This window comes from Centrocercus urophasianus, unplaced genomic scaffold (genome assembly GCF_019232065.1).
Source record: "Centrocercus urophasianus isolate 14NV4802_14NV808 unplaced genomic scaffold, USGS_Curo_1.0 seq_7, whole genome shotgun sequence".
Taxonomy (NCBI): Eukaryota; Metazoa; Chordata; class Aves; order Galliformes; family Phasianidae; genus Centrocercus; species Centrocercus urophasianus.
The window spans coordinates 1,055,456-1,074,626 of record NW_024885310.1 but is presented as its reverse complement, the minus strand read 5'-3'; the positions used below and the strand labels follow the sequence as shown (position 1 = coordinate 1,074,626).

The 19,171-nt window shown below is 40.3% G+C and overlaps 1 protein-coding gene across 8 annotated transcripts in view; it reads right to left on the bottom strand.

Annotated features, from left to right (window-relative positions):
* Nucleotides 1-19,171, bottom strand: part of NAV2 (neuron navigator 2) — a 188,150-nt gene that overhangs the window by 72,625 nt on the left and 96,354 nt on the right. For all 8 annotated transcript variants that reach the window (XM_042837241.1, XM_042837242.1, XM_042837243.1 and 5 more), the window contains 2 exons: nt 18,532-18,921; nt 7,352-7,474 (listed from right to left, as the gene is read on the bottom strand). In XM_042837241.1, coding sequence (XP_042693175.1) covers nt 7,352-7,474; nt 18,532-18,921 — 513 coding nt within the window. The remainder of the gene's footprint in view (nt 1-7,351; nt 7,475-18,531; nt 18,922-19,171) is intronic.

Genomic DNA, 19,171 nt, shown 5'->3' with positions numbered 1-19,171 from the left:
CTCCAAATCCCAAACTCAGAGGTTACTGCTGTAGGTCAGTTGTGATACTATGTTGACACTCTTGCCATTCAACATAGAAAACCAAATAACAAAGTCTGAGCTATGTCAGCAAGCATTTCACATTCTTCGGTTTGTCATGCAAAGCACAAAGGCTTGTGATACAGTTCAAAACGGTCTTTGTATCTACAATCTTGTTTACCCTTGGAATACAAGCTTAATTTTCCACATGCCTGAAGTATTTTAAAAGCCACTTTATACAACAGAAAAGACAGTGTTGATCTCCAGCAGTGGAAGAAGCAATATCAAGGGGTTCAGTAGAGGCTCTACATCAGCAGTTATGTCAACTTAGTAGTCAAACACTTAAGAGTGGGTGCAGATGGAAAGAAAAGTCACCTTAGGAAGAAATCTAATTCCAGTGGTGTAGTCCCTTTGGTGGTGTAGTTTCCTTTCAGTTTCTACCTAGCAGTACCTGCAACTCTCTATTAGCTTTGTAGTGAACTTCAGTTCCTGACTTTTAACAGCATTTTAACTAGCTACCAAAGCAGAGATGGAAATAGCTCCTAAAGGAATGTGGAATCAAAATCACAGTAACTAAAGCAGGGGGCATGACACAAGGAAAAGAAATTAAAAGAAGAAAGGCAACACCAAAAGATTTTACCTATGTGCCTTTAGTATTTACATCAAAGCAAAAGAAAAAAAAAAACAAACAGAAAATGGGTTTTAAAACTATAATGTCAGTGACAACTCTGGAGGGGACGACATGTAGGTAAAGGGTAACTTCTTTGTTTCTGGTTTTGGATTTTTTTGCATAGATTGGTAGAACTGTACCTCCTCATTAATGGAAGGAAGTTCTTGAAGAATGTCAACAACCATTTGCAGCTGTTTTGTTAGCCTGCAAGGCTACTAAAAAGAGGGGAAGAAGATAATTCTTGGCTTACCTTACTGGCTCAGGGTAACAGATAGGTCCTAAATAAAGTAAATAAAATAAAAGCTTCTTTTGGCCATGGATACATAGAAAAAGGAAGCTCCAGTAGGAAAACTAATTACATTTTTATAAGAAGTCAGTTAAATAGGCAAACAATCCCCTCCCACCCCCAATATATATCATATATCGATATATATCCCATGTATCCATCATGTATATCAATCTTATATCTCTATTACCACTTGATGTGATAATCTAGAGCCTGGATAGAAATTTTTAAATAAATACAATCTCTGCTGAAAAGAAAATCACCCTCCTTACCTCATCCCCTCCTCACTCAAAACACTTTGTACATTTCGGGCAGCCCCAACTCACAGTGAAAAGCAAACTCATTGCAGATCATCGTTTAGTAAGAAAAATCAGACCATCCTAAGTATATCCTTCTCAGAAAGCAATATCCTTCATCCAACTAGATGTGCTCCAGTAAGTATGTGAGTGATTTAAAAAAAAAAAAAAAAAGTACTACTTGCCCATGAATGCTTTCACATGCAAGCCACAAAACTGAAAAGAACCTCATTGCCCAAGGGAGGGCAATTCTCACAAAGCCACTTCATCTCTGACCTCCTCCTTTTCATCTTCAAGGGAGTTCCACAAACTATCTTCAAAGAATTAACCAGAGCATCCAAATAACGATTCCAGTGGATATTAAAAACCACAGATTAAATAATGGGACAGACTTTACAGCCAGTTATAGTTTGTTCCCTCTCCCCAGCCAACCCCTCCATATCACACAAGTTATAAATCGTCCATATCTCTCTACTGCACATCACATAAACCTCCTATCATGCCTTTCCTTGATAAACCATCCTCTGCTTCACAGGTATTGTCTGCCTTTACAACTTACTCTAAACTACTTATAAATCTGGATATATTTAGAGCAACTGTTTGTAACCTGTACTTAGCAATGAAACTTCTTGCATCTATTTGAAACCAGAAGAAATGTTTATGCACACAATAGTTTGCTACCCTTAGCCCACTGAAACCCATCTGCCAAATGATCTCAACTCCCTTGACTAACTCTGTCTTGTTTGAATGCAGAATGCTTTTTTTCCTTTTGGTACTGTTAATTTCAGCCCTCAGGTACAGCTACTGTACCACTGCTTCACCTACTCTTTGTTGCTTACCTTTACAATTACTTTATGTAACCTAAAACCACTTTGGACTACTGCTTGTTAAAAGACTCCTTGGAAAATAAAAGTATTTGGCATTGTGATTCTAATCTGCAGGTTCCAAAGCCATAAACTTCAAAGAATCTTTGCAATGTGAATTTCCCCGTTTGTTTGAGTCAGTTCTCAAGATAAATGTGGGACCTTACAAAGACAGAGAGATAGGTATATATAGGTACCAAGGTACAGCTTGAATATTTAGAAGCAGTGCTAGCTTTCCTAACTTGCAGTTAAAATCCAAACAGGTGGTCATGCAGAGAGACCTGTTATGTGTGTATTTCACCCGTGACTTTGCTATTAAGCAAGTATACCTGGACATGTATTTACAAACTGCAGTGACTCACAGCACACGTACAGTAATAGTGAATGATGAGTCGTTGGGCACTTATTTTTTCATGTCTCTTAACCTGAAAGAAACCTTGCAGATTTTTAAATTATTTTCTAGAAAACCATGCTGATTTAGTATATAAGATCTTCAAATAAGGGGATCCTGCTGCCTACCAAGAAAAAATGGGAAAAGCAGAGTTTGTAAACCACATGTATCATACAAACTGTATGCAAATACAATCATCAGAGCTTTCTTGAGGTGAAGGAACTGTAAAATCTTCCTGGTACACTAGTAATAGCTTGGCAGCATATCTGCTGACTGAGATCTCCTGACGTCTCTGTAGATGGGATACAAGAACCCTCTCTACTGACAGAAAGGAGATTCTCCCTCCATGAATCTCTTCATACGAACCATCAGATGAAGCTCCCTGTAAAGGCTATTTGCTGTGGAACTCCACAGACACTTACGTCAACTCTCCTAAGGGAATATGGCAAGATCAGGAGATACTGTGGGGGAAGATGATGGGAATTCCACTGCCATTACAATGCCAGAATATCTATTTCTACATATTTTTACCAGAGTTATGCTTGTCTGAAGCTTAAAATATAATCCACTCATGTTTTAACATTCTAGGACAAAGGCTTTCCAGTCTGAGTGGCTAGTCCAGACACACATCCTCTGTTTTTCCTCTTACACATTGTGATACCGATGCTCGAGCAGCAAAACTAAAGTAAAGATGAGATGGGCAGTAAAGGAATAATACTGCTAATGGATATTCTCTGAGCAGAGGACTTAACCCCTTGTCTGCAAAGACAGGAATTGCAGACATCCTCATTTAGCTTTAACTGCATTGCCTCAATTAAGGGGACAAACTGAAAATACACACGCAATAACTAAAGGTGTCTTGCCCTAGCAAAAAACTGCATGACAAATCACAGAATCACAGAATGGCTAGGGTAGGAAGGGACCTCAAGGATCATGAATCTCCAACCCTCCTGCCACATGCAGGGCCACCAACCTCCCCATTTAATTCTAGACCAGGCTGCCCAGGACCCCATCCAACCTGGCCTTGAACACCACCAGGGACAGGGCATCCACAGCCTAACAAAGAGCACCTTAACAAAATTGTACGTTGTTACACTTTCCTATTTTACCATTGCCTACAATAAAGACATTTTAATGCAGCTTCTTACATGACACCTACCAGCACAGTGCCTGTAGTTTACTGCTTTCAGTGAAATTTGATGCCTCCCAAAACCAGTGACATCTCCTCCGTTTCCACTTTCCTCTGTGTTTCAGAACAGAACAATATCGTCCCCAGCTTGATGACATGCCTTTGCTTGCTTTTCAACTCTTCTGAAGTGTAATCCCAGTTGCCAAGGTAGTCCAACTATCTCCTTCCTTCCCTGAGCACTAACCCCTCTTTTAAGCCATCTTGTACTTTTAATAGGATTCAAAATATTAACTAATAGTGAATTTAAACATACTGAGGTCTAGAATTTTTCCTCCATGAAAATGCAAAGCATCGGCTATTTCCTGAGTCAAGAGATACAAAAATATCCATAACCTGTTTTTACACAAAGTAAAATCACAACAAAGTATTACTCTTTAGATATTAGGAAAGCCTGATTCTTACCTTTCATAGAAATTGCTATAAATGATAGCATATGTAAAATGTTGCATTCAGTAACATTTCTAATCATAGTATGGTAGGAGTATTTGTGCTCTGCATGGAATGCCCTCTGGCTATCTGCTCTGTTACTGTTTCACTCTCAGTTTTTCTGTCCCATTCACATTCTCCATTCTCACCTGGATTATCCAAGAATCTTGCCGTGAGCAGGAAATGCTGCTGACCACCTGGAGCTGGTTTCAGCCACAAGTTAAGTTGGCAATTAAACTGATTTTGTTCTTGTTTGAACTGCAGAATCTTCAGTGTGACAACGCTGTCATTAAGGACACCGTGAGATAGAAATACTCTGGAAGTGCAGTTCAATCTTATCCACGTTCAACAGCTGACCCGTGTTTTACCTACTGTCCACACATGTTGGAGCTGTTCAAAGTACAAAGACCATGTAATGTGATATCTCCTTACAATGAGAAGGGGCTTTAAAACCGACAAACTGGGAAGACCTTTTTTTCCCTTATCCTCCTATGCAAAGGTTCAAATTCACAGAGCCTCAAATTAAACTGCAGAACTGAAACAATCCATGCAAATCACACTTGGAAGTTGTTATTAATAGACTCCATCACCGAGACTTAAAAAAAAATAAAAATCATACTGACTTTTCCTTAATTACAGCATTAAAGTTACTCCTGACAAGCTCATATCCATTAATAGAGCCTCACGACCTATTTACCAAAATGTGCTAAGTCAGCACAGGTCTCAATTACCTTATCTAATTAAGAAGTTATATAAGAAAGTAATTACAGAAAAATTTACTCAAAACTAAGTGTCAAATTTCTTCCCTCTTATCTGTGTGCACTCATAAATGCAAGTTGCATAGATGAACTTCAAGACAAAATTAGATCTCAGATCAAGCAACCGTGCCTGGCAACATGAAGTAAACTTCAGCTGCCAGATGGTACACACCACATCCATATACATACAAGGCAAAACCATAGGTGGCTAATTTACAGCCTTAAAAAAAGATTAAAAATAAAATAAAATCACAAGCTAAATAAAAAGGCATCCTTAATGCCTTTTTTCATTAAAAATGCCTTTGTTTCATGCAAACACAAATTGTCTCAAAGTGAATAAATAAGCTCAGCTGTGTTGTGCAATGATTCCATTAACCTTGCAATCAAGCGTTAAATTAAATTGCCTCATTTAGATTTCCCTGCTGCAGGGGAAAATATACCTTCTAAGGTCTGTGCTTTACATTACCAGAGCCAAAGAGCGAGAGCTTCACCACTAGACTTCTACAATTAATAACATCAGAAACAAAACAGGCAACCTGCAAAAGTTCCTCTGGTAACTTTTTAATGATTAACCTTATATTTAAAGGTTCATGGCCTTTCACGCCCATTCTCCCATGCAATCAATCAAAATCTGCTTTGAACGAGCTACATTTCATCTTCATGTTTCTACGGACACTGGTAAAGCACCTCCGAACTCCTGCTTCCCTCTCCACAGAATCAAGAAAGCAATGCACTACCACACCAGTTTTATTAAAGCCCTATTCCTTAGGCCAGTTTTCACCCTGTAAAACTGCAGATAAAACCAAGATATTCTTTTCCTGTTGCTTAAATTGCAAATTATGGTCACCCAGCAACCAAAGGGGAGCCATTTTTTAATTGCTGAGCTATTGTGAGGAAATGCTGATCTTCTACGTAAGATGAATAAGCCTGCATTCCAAAATGAAAAGACTGTCAAAGCAACACATACTAACATCACCAAATCTTGCACTGGGCTAATTCCTCAGTGATCTCCTGTTGCAGCTAACTTGCCCATCACACACAGTCCTCACTGTGTGTCAGCCCCCGCCCCAGTATGAGCTGAATGAATTATTTTTAATGTGACATTAACTAGGGACTGCATTTTAGTGTGTCACAATCCCATTTTAAGTTGGACAACATTTAAGCACAAAAACAACACCTCTTATAGAACACATGTAATGGGTCCTTGTGTGGTGGCATCTTCAGGAAAGGAGACAATTAAATAAAGTGTGAGAACAGCTTATATACCAAGCAAGCACAGGAACTATCAGGGGAGGACTACCTCTTCAGAAGGATCACTATTACTTAAGCAATAATACAGTTTACATTAGACTAATCCTGTATTATATACAGGACATATATACATACAGCTTTGGTTAATGTGGCAAAGCCACAGCAGCAAAGCATGATACTTGGTTTGTCTTCAGTTATAGCACTAGGTGGCAATGCCTTCACCCACAGGCAGCCAGGAGTAGTGCTCTCGGCTGAATATGGGTTTTAGGTTGTAAATTTCAGAAACAGATATGAGCTCCTGAGAAATCTAGGCATACTTTCCAACTGGAAGTGTATGCTAACTTAATAATCAAAACCGAGCTGAGATTCTCTGAGAGGCTTTCATTCTTTTATTGAAAGCCAAAACAATACAGCATGGCTTTCCTTGAAAGCAAGACAAGCTTCTCCATCATCATCTGTCCCTGGTATTACACCTTACTGCATGCATCTCTATCAAGAGAGTACCAGTTGTGTCCAACTCATCAACTACAGCTACACCCCAGAAAGATAGACAACAAAAGCAAACAAAACTTATGGTTTGAAAATTGGTTCAAATCTGTAACTCAAATCTTAGGGTCAGATCATGGAAGGAAAAGGATACAGTTCACTTACTGCATCAACAGTAACACTCATCAGGTTTTGTGTTTGGAAGAGAAAGCAGCAGCTACAGGCCAATCCATTAAAAGCAGAAGTATTTAACTCATTTATCTCAACTCCAACAGAATACAGGGCTCATTACTGTCCATCTACCTGCTTCTTTATGGATCACAGTACTGTTAATTATGGATTTTTAACCTCCGTCCTAATTGTTGATCTTTGGCCTTGACCTTTCATGCGGAGTCACCGGACTTGAAAGAATCATTGGAAGTGAAAAGAGAATTAGGCCTTTTTTCTTTCAAAAGCTATTAAAATTAAGTTTCACATTTTCCTGTGTTACATCATGCACACAGAAAAACAGGTGGGAATACAAGTGAGAAACCGGAAGACAAAGCTGGTATTCATCCTGAGCCTTCCATGAATGTGTAACCTAACATACTTTGCAGAAGTCATAGCCACGTATTCAGTACCTGAATTCCCAAAGCTGTAGAATGTTCCAGTATGCACTGGATACAACTTGAACTAAATGCACAACTGCATCCCAGCATTTGCTGGGTGAGAGCTTACCTGTCAGCATCTCCAAGTCCCAGAGACGTGTTGCGCTGCATGGTCTCCCGCACTGCAGCCATGCCATCAGGCAGCCGGTTTAGCCTTCGCGTGTAGAGGCCCAAGCCACCATCTGTCATATACCTTAGAAACAACAAAACATCACTTTCAGTAAACCCATCAAATGTTCAGATATTAATGCACTGTGTTAACCTTCAGCGTGTTTGTAACTGCAGAACGCATTTCCCATGCTCTCGCGTTGAGAATATTTCCCAAAACACAAAGCAAGGAAAAGTTTATTCTTGATAATACTGGAGACCTTTTGCCCCTCTCTCATCATTCTCTACTCCATCTTGCAACCTTTCACATTAATAAGAACTGGACTTCAGCATAACTGTGACCTACTCTGGGGAGCCTGCTTCAGCAGGAACATTAGACTGGATGATCTCCAGAGGCCCCTTCCAACCCTCACGATTCTGTCAGACAAAGGAATAATACTTACCCTTCATTATTGCTGTCTCAATGGAAATCATTCAATAGTTGAGAATGATACAATCACTTATCCCCTCCTACCACAAAAAGCACAGTTTATCCCATGCTGAACTATGTTGTGTGGACATCACAGGGGAATTCTCAAACCTTTCACAATTTAACTGCAAAAATCACAGTGAATTCACCCTAGGTTTTTTCAATGGTGCATGAACAATTAATAACCCAAGATTTACAGAGAGAACTCAAAGATGCAATGTGAAATAAAACCTTGTTTCAATCTTGTTCCAGCTCCTGTATTGTTTTCTGTCTGTAACTATGACTTAGAGACATTTGCCTTTTAGAAGTGCTATTATTTTTAGGTATTAGGAAATGACAGGTATGGATAAGATATTTCACCAATTGCTAAGATAACACATTTCTTACTACCTTGGGAGTGAAAAGACAGCAGCTCACTGAATTATATTCTGATACACTAGACATCTTCCTCTGTTAAAAGGACACATAGTTTTTCCCTTACAGCAAGGCAGCCTCATTCACAGCAAGAAAGGAAAGACACTCCTAGCTTCAGTTAGTAATGCCTCTATCAGGGAGAGGGAGAGTGGAAAAGCAGTTTGCACGAGTTGTGCCTCTGCATTTTTTCTACTGCTTTCCTCAAAGACGTTGCTGCAACAGATGTAGTTTACCAAAGTCAAATTCAATTACTGCATTTAGAAAACTGGGACAGTAAAAAGTCAACAAAGCTCATGCAGTCTGCTGCTCAGCATTTGAGTTAGATTTATGAATCTCTATGGTGCCTGCCTTGGAACAACGGAGGAGTCCCTCTGGGGAGTTTAACAAAGAGATTGCTAAGCTGGTAAAGCCAGACCCCAGACGATTCCTCGTTCAGCAAATCTGCGGGTACGAGGTTGTCGGAGCTCACAAACAACGACTCTAAAAAGAGGGGAGCAGCTCTGCTGCAGCAAGTGTGGAATTTGCCTCAGGTCTTTGCATTCTAACATTTGCTTGACGTAGCTGATAAATACTATATCGTGGAAAAACTTTTTTTCCCCCTTAACCTACTAAAGTAAAAGGGAAAGAAAAGCGGAGCTTAAGACCACATTGCTGTACAAAGACATAAACAGCATTTTGCAAAAACAGCCCATGTACACACGTTAATTGGTTTACTGCAGGTACTTGCCTGCACATGAAACCTGCTCCTGCGTGAACACCCACTGCACACGTACTGCAAAGAGCAGCTCTCAGCTTTATTGTCAGGCTTCACCTCCCCCTGACATAACTAGACCTTCGATGAAAGACTGCAATGGATTGTTCTCCATGGTTATTACCAGAATCAGTTCAATGAAACAAGTTACTCTCAGGAGTTGTTAGTCATGCTGAAATCAATGGAAAGCTACTAATATCAACACATTTCACACTCTGCGGAGAAGCTCAGCAAGCTGATAGATCAGAGTAACTGCAGTGGCATCGAAGTGGAAAACAGCAGATTTATTCAACGTCTTTGTCATGAGGTTTCACAAACCAAGACACCTTACAAGAGCACGGACAGACAATGCCTTTTACCCACTGTTCCGACGAGTTTCTTACACGTCAGGACAACACAAGATGTACACGGTTTTGTATTTTGAAACAGGCTTGTGTAATCACGGATTGAAAGCTTTATATCTTATTTTTACTACATGCAATGTTCTCCACCCAGGAATGCTTAATTTCAGAAAAGACTTGAGAAGGAATAATGCTTAAAGTCCTGCATGAAACATGGAGGCCAAAGAACACGGGGAGGTACTGCCTTGTGGCAGAGAAACATGCACTGACATTAAAGCAATTTTAAAATAAAGTAAGTTTGCTACTACTCATAGGTTATGCAGGAGAAGAGAGCAAGAAAGCTACTGGTGCCAAAAACCTCCAGCCATTGCTTTCTTCTCCTTCTTCCCCATCCCTCCAAACCCCTTGGCTCTCAGAGGCCATCTTCCTTTTATGAATACACTGTTGTTATCGCTGCTCATTTTTGCCTTATGACAAGGGAGAATATAATTAATATGTTTCTGAAGACAATCTTACAAAGTTTTCCTCAGAGAAGAATAAAACTAGGAAATTCACCTTATGTGTATAATTCTAACAGTTCTCAATGATATCTGAATCATCATACATCTCTATACTAACCTCTAAACCAAACCTACTTATTCCGATTACAGACAAAAAAGAAAACTTTAATCCCCATCTTTAATACCCTTCTTCCGCCTGCAGAAGCAGTCAGCACTAGGGTTGTGTGAGAATAAATCTCTGACAAGATCACTGGGAGTGTACCTAAATTTCCAATTTCATGTGCCTGTCAACTCCTCTAACAACTCCTTAAGCGTTCCCCTGAGTACAAGCATTTTCCTTGAAACAGCTTTGCCTCCTACACAGTGATCCACTGCAGTCAAACAATTGTATTAGGGCAATTATCAATTAGGTTTAATTTCTTTGGCTTTTCTTATTAAAAGCACGACAAATATCTACTTATTAAAAGCACTGCATTCAGCCTTGCTGAATTCACAAATCACAGCAACTCTGCAAGCAGTTCAAGTTCAGTGTAAAAACAAGCACTTCAAAATACTTCCTACCTACTCCCAAAAAAGAAAAGTGGGAAAAGTATAGCATCTGGACTCAGTGACTTTCTGAATCAAATTAATAGCTCAGATCTTCTAGAGATGGTACCAACAGGTAGTGGAGACTGGCTGTCAACACTAGAGTAGCATGTACTCAAATTTGATGAATGAGACAAAGATGACATTGGTTACATGGATTTTCTAGTCTTTCAGGAATGAATACTCATTACTCTTCTCTATAGTTTTACTCTTCATCTTCAAGGAAATAAATTTAACCACACCTCTTTCTTTCACTAGGAAAAGACTCAGGTTAAACAAGTGCAGTATTATGCATTCCAGCACAACTGGAGTTCACAGCACACTTTCTAGGCGACACTTCAAGAAAATGGCTTCCTGCCCTGTATTACAAGTATAAAATAATTTGCTTTGGAGTTCCCTGGACAATCTGGATTTGTAAACTTCTCTTTTCATTAGCCAAATACATCCTTTCTGTGCCTCTGAAATTTTGAATGCTGTTCTAAGTCCTTCCAAGAGCAATACTGTGAGGTTATTTCCAATGCCGAAGTGATTCATTTCCCACTCCTGAAAGGTATTTACAGGGAACAAGAACAGGTTACACAAGGGATCCGTAAAATTTAGCGGTCTTAGTCACCTGGTTTCTGCTCACACTCTGTACTTGCTCAGGTATATCTAGACAGCCAACAGCACACTCACTTTCATAGTCCTTCATGGTCTGGAAACTTGTACCACTCCGTATATATTCATTTCACTCTTTAACATATGAATATGACCGTCCCAATTTTGCAAACCGCTTGCGATGGGACAGGCACTCTTTACTTAAGAATTAATACTTAAGTCATTTCTCCCCTCCCCCAAGTCCTTCAATTCATTGTTCCCTACTGGCACTCTCCACTAAATGCCCATCATGATCTGTTCTTTGTCTTTCTAGCCAAAGCCTGTCTGTAAGTCTGGTTTAAATCCCACTTTGGAACCCTGTGAATTTCAGCAAAGTCAGTCGCAGTGGGATCAGGTCCTTAGCTTTCAGTTTGGCACTGCTAATACAATGCTCATATATCTAACATTCAATCCAAACGTCACCTTTCAGGTTCACAGAAGCATAAACCTAGTGTTCATTTAACTTACAATTTCACTTCACATTTAAGGTAGTGTGTTAGTTATAAATTGATAGACTTTTATGAATAATCTTTAAATAGTTACAGTTGAAAAACTAATGAATAAATTATGAGTTGCTTTGAGGATGCTCAAATCCAAACACAGACTAAAACCAGAAAAAAAACTACAAATGACTTGCAGTTTCAAAAGTCATCATCACTGCATAAGGAGACATTCACTCCAGTAACAGGCAAAAGAGAAACGAGATTACACAAAATGTAGTAAGTATATTTTAGTTTCACAGCTTATTTAGTTAAATCTCCCAACTGTAAAGCATGTGAATAAGATTATATTCATACAAATATTTTATATTGCATTATGTAAAATATAAGCACTCTATTTATTATATTTTATATTCCCCTTTGTTGTCTCAGTTATCTTCCCCTTCTATATGCACAGGTTGAAGCGTAACTTATTCCTCTTCATCTGTCCTGGATTTGAATGGCCCTTCAGGAATGAATGGGACACTGCATCTTGAAGGAAAACTCTTGTTATGGCCATGAGAAACTTCAAATGCCAATATTAATTATTAACAGTCTCAGAAGCAGGCTTAAAGGCATCCAGGTGATTAAAACATGTTTAAGATAGCAAGAACTGAGAAAACTCATGGGAAGACATTAGGATAGATCACCCCAAACTTCACAGAGTAATTTGGGCAGTGACTCTGATGACTTTACTAAGACTACACAAGGTTTCATTTAAGCCTCAGGACTTCATAAAAAGAACTTTTGCCTTCATAATGACTAATCAAAGCCTAATTATTTTATGATGCAATCTTGCTTACTGTTGTTTCCCACATTTTTCCTAAAACACGTTTAAATCTGAGCAGAACTAGTTCAGCCAGTGAAATTCAACGGGCCCACTACAGTGGAACATCTTCAGCCATACAAAGGAAAAAAAAACAGCCATTAGAGCATTTGTGAGGAGGCATGGGTCCGGGGGTTTCAATTCCCAGATGATTTGTAAAATTTACCCAATGATCCATCTGGGAGAGCAGATCAATGACCACAACTTTGCACTTCTGCACGGCTGCCCTTGCCCAGTTGAGTGTCCCTTCTTGGAGCCACATCTTAAAAACCAAGAGTGTATACCTGCACAGCATGAGTGCCTAATCCTGTCAAAATAAGGTAGAGAACATTGGAAAACTCCCAAGAGGTCAGAGGTGTGCAACTAGTAGTCCTGAGCCCAATGAAATATGGGTGGAAACTCATTAAGATGGGACAATGATCACACCTAACAAGAGCAGGCTGCCAGCATAGAGCAAGCCAAAGTTACACCAGAATCTGGCAGTAGTTAAATGGGGTTTTGCATATGACAGATTTGATTTAAAAGCCTAAATCCTTCTCAGGATCTACTTCAATGAAAACCATAGAAATGAGTGATAGAATAAGTGATCCACTCCCCATCACTCTCTTTAATTTTGTTAGGGAAAGGAACTACTTGCAGCCAAAGGAAAATAACGAGAGCGTGCTGCCACTTGCCAGGCCCAGAAAACTGGGGAGTGCGGAGAAGGCTCCTCAGGGCTCCCAGCGCTTTCTCCTCCCTCCCACCCGCATGAGTGCATCTCCCTCTGCTGGCCAGCCCCACAGCCGGACGGGATTTAGCCACAGAATGTCCTGAGTTGGAAGGGACCCACAAGCATTACCGAGTCCAGTTCCCGGCCCTGCACAAGACCTCCCAAAAACCCAAACCCTACATCCGAGAGTGCTGCCCAAACACTCCCTGAGCTCCAGCTGGGCAGTATGCATGAGGAAACAGCAAATGCCACACACCACAAATGGTGGGCTGGTCCTACAGACAAGGACGATTTATGGCTCAGTATGTCCCAAGCATTGTACAGCAGTGTGTGGCAGTGAGGACAGAAAAGAGACTATGTGACTACTGCCAGTTATTCTCACTCCTGTTACTATAAACACTGTCTTTTGCTTCCTGACTGTGCTACTAAATTGTCCGAGGCTTGCTGATGGCTTTTTAATGGTGTGCTGGATAACATGCTCCATTCCAGATGATCTCTAAGGTTGTGAGTTACGGGCCTCAGATGTCTACCTATGTCAAATCTGAAAATACGAGGCAAGTGCTATGAGAACACATATTTTAAATGTAATGTAGTAATGTTACAACATCAGTAACACCGAAAATGCTTATGTAACATTCTAGCCACGCCTGCTCTAAAAATCTCTGGCTACAGCTCTTAGGATGCTATTTACACCAATTTCAGTGTTTCCTTTTTATTTTCTTAGCACCAGGACATTTGTAACTTAAGAACCCAGGTCTTCTGACCCAATTTCATCGCAGCTTACTAAGAAGTCAGAAATAAAGACTCCCTAGTACTATTTCATAAAACTCAAAATGTTGAGCTTGACTTCCTTATTAGCTGCGTTGCTGTTCTGCAGTGTCAAAAGGTGCAAAATGTAAGAGCCAGTTCCAGCAAGAGAGAAAGAAGGCAGTTCAAATAAACAGTCTTCTCAGAGGGAGAAGGAAGACACAATTAGCTCCCTCATGATTCTCAGTCACGGTTAAGTGTTACAGCCACACAAGGACTGCAGCGATGATATCTTAGCAATGAAATCACACCATTCCAAGTGCAGTAAAACAACTAACAGAGGTAATTTCTGAAGAAAAGGGTCAGAAAAAACTACAGCCAGCATTCAGTCAGTGTACCGGGCATACAGATTCTTGCTTACACCACAATTAGCTCAGCCTCTTGACCGCCAGCCAGCCACACATAATGACCTGTGGCAGCAACCACTTCTGCTGCAGGTGGCTCAGAAGGAAATGGTTTCTTTTAACTACTGCTACCAAGAGCAAATGTAGTTAGCAGCAAAAAGTATAACTCTTCTCTTTTTCTTAAGCCTCAAACCCAAACGAAGTTCTGTCGTGCAACATCTGAAATATATGTATCACTGCCTGACTGATAAATAGTACTAAATCCAGCAACTGGGACACAAGAACACTGCAAATATCCACTGCATTACTGAACATTCACTAAAATGAACGCTCCTCTTCGGCTCTTCATATTGAATTCCTCATTGCTTCCTAATGGAAATAATGGATACACCTATTAAAATTCAGCCTCTGCATTTTACAGTGCTGTTTCAGTGCTGGTTCTGGCCCATGTCACTCCAAGGCAGACACAGCTCTGGGCCAAAAAAATGACTTCTAGCTCATCTTTTGTGACGGAAAGTCTGATTCTGCACCCGACTGTGGCCTGATCTCCTTTGTGATTTGCTTTCCTCTGTGTTCTGAATTCACTTCCTTTAAGTGCTTGTAGAAAGATCCACGTAGAGCATAAGGGCTTGAATAAACAAGAATGAGAATCCCACGAGCATCGCACACACGAACACATTAACTGATTGTGGAAACAGGGGTCTTGGATGGGAATGGATCAGCTTCACTGCAGCAAACACATGGGGATCTTAATGAAATGGAAAGAAGGGCTAAGGACTGCTCCTGCCCACGCTGCCTCCAAGTGCAGGTTCTTGGGCTTGTCCAACCAGCACACCTACATTTTGCTGCAACAGATGTTTCTACAACAAGGAACATTGGTTGAATGGTGTTTGCTGATCACAGACCATTTCCTGAGCAAATCTGTGTCTGGGAATAATCAATACGACCAGGCTGTTAATTCTGCATAGAAATCTGCACATTAAGGTAATGAAAGCAATGTCAGAGGATTAGTTAAAGTAAAAGAAAATAACGTTAAGATGCCTTTCTGACCAAGAGCTCTGTTGTTCCACTCCAAGGACAGATAAAAACAAAATGAACTCTACATCTCGTTAGAGAGAACACAGGAGAAAAAAAATAGGCAGAAGGTAGAAACACGTATGTGAGCAGCTAAGGGAGGCTGAAGTGGACAGAACTCTCCAAACAAGGAGGCCAGACCAGTGTGTTGGAGGACCAGACACCAGGAACCAGGACCCAATGCACCAATCCCAGTCTGAGTGCTTTGCTGCTCTGTTGATGTATTAGCTTCCAAAAGAAGATTGCTTCTTACCTTCGATCCACCACCGGAAGACCTTCTTAGTTTTAACTGGTATTTTCTGCCTGTTTGGAAAAGGTATTCTTTCTAACCTATGAAATCAATACTAACAATGTATGCCAGAGCTCTGCCTGAGCAGACTTATTAAAAGAGGCCAAATGAAACTTCCCATGACCCAGTGCATTTCAGAGAAAGCATCAGGATCAGAGGGCTCAAATAGTTTATCTTGGCTATTGAATTTATTTTGGCTGTAATAAATATTTTGGCTTCCTTCCCTATCAGTTTGCCAATGAAAACACAGATCCAAGGTTTTCAGACTACAGCACTGGAGCAATTCTGAAAATGACAAAGTGAAACATACATCAGCTAATAAAGAGCTATTCATGATATAAATGCCCTCTTGTGCTGTTTTCTGCATACAGTAACTCAGCTTCTGAAAATACTGGACACATTCACCCTAACACTGATCTCAGATTCTGCAGCAAGTAGCAATGATGCTTTCTTAACAAGCAACTCGTCTGATTTCTAAGCAGCCTATTATTCCTCTCTCACAGAGACATACTGCAACTCTGTTTTTGTAGGTGAGAATAAAATGAAGATAACCCATGAAGCTACCAAAACATCTGTTCACACTGCATGTGGTCATTCGGCATGAATAGGCGTCAGTGAGATTCACCAAAGGTAACATCGTCATCTTTTTGACAGAAAGTTTACCTCTCCCAGTTGATTTGGGGATTACATCCAATGCTGTTATTGCAACTCAATACTGCAATACTCCCTTGTCAAGGAATTTGCACGCCATTTCTCTCCACAGACAATTTAACCCCAATGTTGTGAGGCTGCTTTCAGGAACGCTCCTTTCAAATGTCTACTGGTGCAGCAATAAGAAGCTCTGCAAACTGCTCAAGCTTCAAACCCCAGTGATAATCTGAAAATGAAGCTAAGTCATTCTGACTGTGGATTGACCTCTAATATAGATTTTGCTCTTGGAACTGATTTGACAGTTCCAATAACACTCTATAAACTCACATTATTTAGCAACGCAGGCTTTTGTAGCTAAAGGCAACAAGTGAGAAGAAGAAAAAGGAATTTATATACAACTATTCTTGTCCTAAATTGAGATCTCATTTATCAATTTCTGGATGGTCATATAAGTAAAAGCAGGAAAACTACTGCCCCTCTTCAAAAACCAGAGAGAAATAAGAGTCAAGTACTCAATTCATATCATTTTTCTCTCAGTTAAAGATACTCCAACATTTAAGGCAAGGGATGAGCTGTTGTGGAGCTGTTCTGCTAAATGTCATATTTGCCAGCCTGCGATTTAGCTCACTGCTTCAATATACTACTTCAGTGACAGAGGTACCACCGACAGAAACGTGTTATTATGAGTCCCTCAAACCTGGAATCTAAGACCAGTTTTGTATTTTCAGACTATGGTAACTTCCCCTTTCTATGGGGAAAGTTATATCCCCAACTCTATGGGATGACTAGGTAGTCAAAGAAAAGGAAATGATATTCAGAGATGAGCAGAGACACAGATTTCTCTGGAAATAGCGTTCATAAACTGAACTGCTTTCTCATTATTCCCTTTCCCTTTACCTGGAATCTGATCTTTGTACATTGACTGACACTGAATCTGCAAAGACTGGAGCTCTTCTAAGATATGAAAAGCAAACGCATGAGATGACAGTTCTGCCTGGGACACTTCTCAGTTCATCCTTGGTGTTCCACAGAAACTGGTGGTGCTACTCGGAACTTATATTCCTTATTTTAAAACAAAAGTTATTTAAGACAAACATAAGTTTGAATAAAAGTCACAGTCCACAAGAAATGCAATAACTGTTACTACAACAAACAGAATGTAGGTGTAGGCTGCTTCATTTTATGAAAACAAGTCATTTTAGTAGTACAATGCATGATTAACATATTAACAGCTAGTGGAGTTTTACCTGAAATAGGATTTTATACATTCTTTGCACTGGCTTCTTCAACATATCTATATGCTTCTTCAACAAAGAAGTCTGATTTTTCAGAAAGAACAGTTTGAAAGCATCCAAAGATTCAGAAAGGACAGAATGAGTGGAGGCTTCTAGACCACTTCCTGATCAAATCAGTGACAATGAAGCACCTGAATTCCAGCTCTGTATTTCGATAAGAGATACTACATCTTCCAAACAAGGTAATGCTGTAACTGACATCACTTATTAAAAAAAAAAAAATTGGAAAAGCAAAGGATTCAAGGCAGCCAGGCAGGGAAGAAGAAAAGTGAATCAGCCACCTGCATCTCACAGATTAGTTTCAACATTAGTCTAACACTGATGCATCTGAGCTAAGAAACAAAAACTAACCTTCCTACAGTTAACTAAACACCAACCTTGGAGCAAAGAATCACAGTCATAGAGGTTGGAAGGTAACTCTGGAGATCATCCAGTCCGACCTCCAATACTTTCATTTTTTAACCATTCACAGTGAAGGTAAAACGTTGAAAATCCTGATAATAATTTTCTATCAGTTCACACTTCTATACATGAACCTCTTCTTTAGATCTGATTCATATGTACAACTGTTTTGACACACACAACAAGGTGTAAACTCATTTACTCTCCATGAATGTTCTCCTTAAACATCCAGGCAGCTGAAGCGCTCAGTTAGTTTAAAAAATGCCTCACTCTCCCCATCTTGTGGGCATAAATGAGCATTGCAGCATGTGCTTGGCTCGCCACGACGACCCTGATTCAGCAGAACGTTTAATCATACTTACCTACAGCAATAATTCTTCTCAACACACACATAAACTTAAATCTCATTGACTAAATTACCTGCGGTAATGAGCTGTCCCTCCAAACGCTTACCAACAGCATTGCAGTGGTTCTATTTATTCATTCATTTTCCAATAGTCACAGGGCGTACAGTCGCAATGCAAAAATGCACAACCTGAAGATAACGTAGCAAAAAAAAAAGGCACTTACCCACTGGTGATATCGTCAGTCCTGATATTCTTGCCCAGCACATCTCCATCACTCATGTAGCCGGTGGCATCCATGGTGATGCCTTCCAAATCTATTTCATCACTTCCTTTGTCTGAGATGTCCACATGGCAGACGCTGCTACCGCGGGATGCCAGCTGTCTGCGCAAAGGTGCTGAATACATGTAACGTCCTGATTCTGTGTTGATGAAGCGGCTGGCGTTCCCTCTGGGAGGATAGCCATTCCCCAAGGACGGAGCATCACCTGCCTGCAGGCGGGGGCTGGACTGCCCCAGTCTCCATGACAAAGGGGTGGGTCGTCCCGTCAAGCTGAGAATGCTGCGACCGCTGATCTCGGTGGTCACGTTGGTGTCAAATGTCGTTTCCAAGGTGCTATTTAAAAATAAAAGAAAAGCGTTGGATCAAAGGCGGACTGCTCTGTAGATCACGGGACTTCAGGTGATGTTACGTACAGATTGCAAGATCTATGCTCAGATTGTTTACCGAGTCACAAAGGAGTAAAGCATTAACAGAATTCAATTGCTACAGAGCTTTGAGAGTTAGGCCCATCCCTCCAGCACCACTCTTAAACAGTGATAGTTTTGCACTCAGGCCACCTACTGTTCAAAATAGACGGTAGAAG